General features: G+C 42.1%; 1 protein-coding gene across 1 annotated transcript in view; it reads right to left on the reverse strand.

Annotated features, from left to right (window-relative positions):
• Positions 1–2351, reverse strand: part of LOC122552384 (voltage-dependent P/Q-type calcium channel subunit alpha-1A-like) — a 603273-nt gene that overhangs the window by 214052 nt on the left and 386870 nt on the right. Inside the window, exon 15 of the mRNA XM_043695134.1 lies at positions 1632–1763. Within this exon, the coding sequence (XP_043551069.1) occupies positions 1632–1763 (132 nt within the window). The remainder of the gene's footprint in view (positions 1–1631; positions 1764–2351) is intronic.

A 2351-nucleotide genomic window follows, 5' to 3' on the forward strand; every position in this document is an offset into this window, starting at 1 on the left:
CCTGGGCCTGCAATCTTCTTCCCGACCTCTCCGCCCCCACCCCCTCTCCGGCCTATCACCCTCACCTTAACCTTCTTCCACCTATTGTATTCCCAACGCCCCTCCCCCAAGTCCCTCCTCCCTACCTTTTATCTTAGCCTGCTTGGCACACCCTCCTCATTCCTGAAGAAGGGCTCATGCCCGAAACGTCGATTCTCCTGTTCCTTTGATGCTGCCTGACCTGCTGCACTTTTCCAGCAACACATTTTTAAGCTGTGTTTGAATCATGTTTTAATTATGAGATTTATTACATTATTATGTTTTAGGACTGTGGCTTTATTTCAGTGAGAAATGGAGTGAACCATGTAAACTGGTCTGAAGTCTGCTAACTGTAATTTGGGTTATTTTGATTGTTGTGGTTCAAAGGGGACCCACATTCTTCACTTGAGAAGAAGGTGCATGGTGCTTACTCTTGAAGACATTGATTGTAGCCTATGTGGTAACAGTAGGTCAACTGGAGGTCTCCACAGTCCCAAAAATGTGTTGTGCATGTCAGATTACAAATGGTTATGCTATAAACTTTCAATTTACTCCCAAGAGATACAAGAGGTGAGGTCTTAAGGAAAACTAATCAGCATTTCTACCTGGGTACCAGGTCCATGTGAGTCATGTTGCCATGGAAATTTCTTTAACCGGGGAAGGGTTTTTAAAGAGAGGCCTGATATCCAAGGAGATAGAGCAGATGCAGGCAACAAGATACTATGTTTCACTACTGAAAATGTGTTACTGGAAAAGCGCAGCAGGTCAGGCAGCATCCAAGGAGCAGGAGAATCGACGTTTCGGGCATGAGCCCTTCTTCAGGAAAGATGCCCAAAACGTCGATTCTCCTGCTCCTTGGATGCTGCCTGACCTGCTGCGCTTTTCCAGCAACACATTTTCAGCTCTGATCTCCAGCATCTGCAGTCCTCACTTTCTCCACTGTGTTTCGCTATACAAGAAGTGGACGAGAGCTAGCACATGGATTGAAAAACCAAATTCATGAAGTGTTAAACTGAAGCTGGAACCTCTGCCTACCTAGTGCTACAGCAAGAATCTCTGAGTAAAAATACTTACTGGAAGTCAATTGTCAAATTAAATATTCTCAGGCACAGAAAGGAATAGGACAAAGATTTACCCTCAGGAGTTATGACTCATTTTGGACTGCTTACAGAATTGATTTGTCTACTTAAAGGTCGGCATAAAGTATATTTGTGAAGTGTGTCTTTGGTTGTATTGAAAAAAGAGGAAATTATTTTTTGTAGTTTAATGTACAAGCTTTCTATAAATATATTGTTTATTCATCCTCTCAGCTATTGCATGAAAATTCAAAATTCTTTTTTAAAAAGTTAACTCCTTGGGGGAGATCATAGCAGTTCCTAGCAAAACTGCAAATAATGAATCTTCAACTACAATTCTAGCAAAATCTCCCATGATAATTGATGCTGTTTAAAATCAGTTCCTGGTTATGACCTTATTACATCATGTATCATTACTACTAATTAAATCATTTATTTCACTTAATTAAGCATTCCTAAATGATGCATGATTTGATTAGATCATAAAGTTACAGATGACATGCATACAAAACAAATATCGAGAAACCTGGTACTTACTGGCCACCAAAGAGCTGCATTCCTAAAAGGGCAAATACAACAATAAAGAGGAACAATAGGAACAATAAGCTAATAATTGACTTCATGGAACTCAGTAAGGAGACAACCAAGTTTCGAAGAGAGGCCCAGTACCTGGGATAAAAAGAAATATCTATCAGTTTTTATTGTCCTAGAGGAAGCCAAAATTCAAAATCAGCATTAAATCCTGTACCTGTGTTAACATAGAGTCATAGAGATGTACAGCATGGAAACAGACCCTTCAGTCCAACCCGTCCATGCCGACCAGATATCCCAACCCAATCTAGTCCCACCTGCCAGCACCCGGGCCATATCCCTCCAAACCCTTCCTATTCATATACCCATCCAAATGCCTCTTAAATGTTGCAATTGTACCAGCCTTCACCACTTCCTCTGGCACCTCATTCCATGCACGTACCACCCTCTGCGTGAAAAAGTTGCCCCTTAGGTCAATTTTATATCTTTCCCCTCTCACCCTAAACCTATGCCCTCTAGTTCTGGACTCCCTGACCCCAGGGAAAAGACTTTGCCTATTTATCCTATCCATGCCCCTCATAATTTTGTAAACCTCTATAAGGTCACTCCTCAGCCTCCGACGCTCCAGGGAAAACAGCCCCAGCCTGTTCAGCCTCTCCCTGTAGCTCAGATCCTCCAACCCTGGCAACATCCTTGTAAATCTTTTCTGAACCCTTTCAAGTTTCA

This window comes from Chiloscyllium plagiosum, chromosome 8, assembly GCF_004010195.1.
Source record: "Chiloscyllium plagiosum isolate BGI_BamShark_2017 chromosome 8, ASM401019v2, whole genome shotgun sequence".
In the NCBI taxonomy this organism is placed as follows: Eukaryota; Metazoa; Chordata; class Chondrichthyes; order Orectolobiformes; family Hemiscylliidae; genus Chiloscyllium; species Chiloscyllium plagiosum.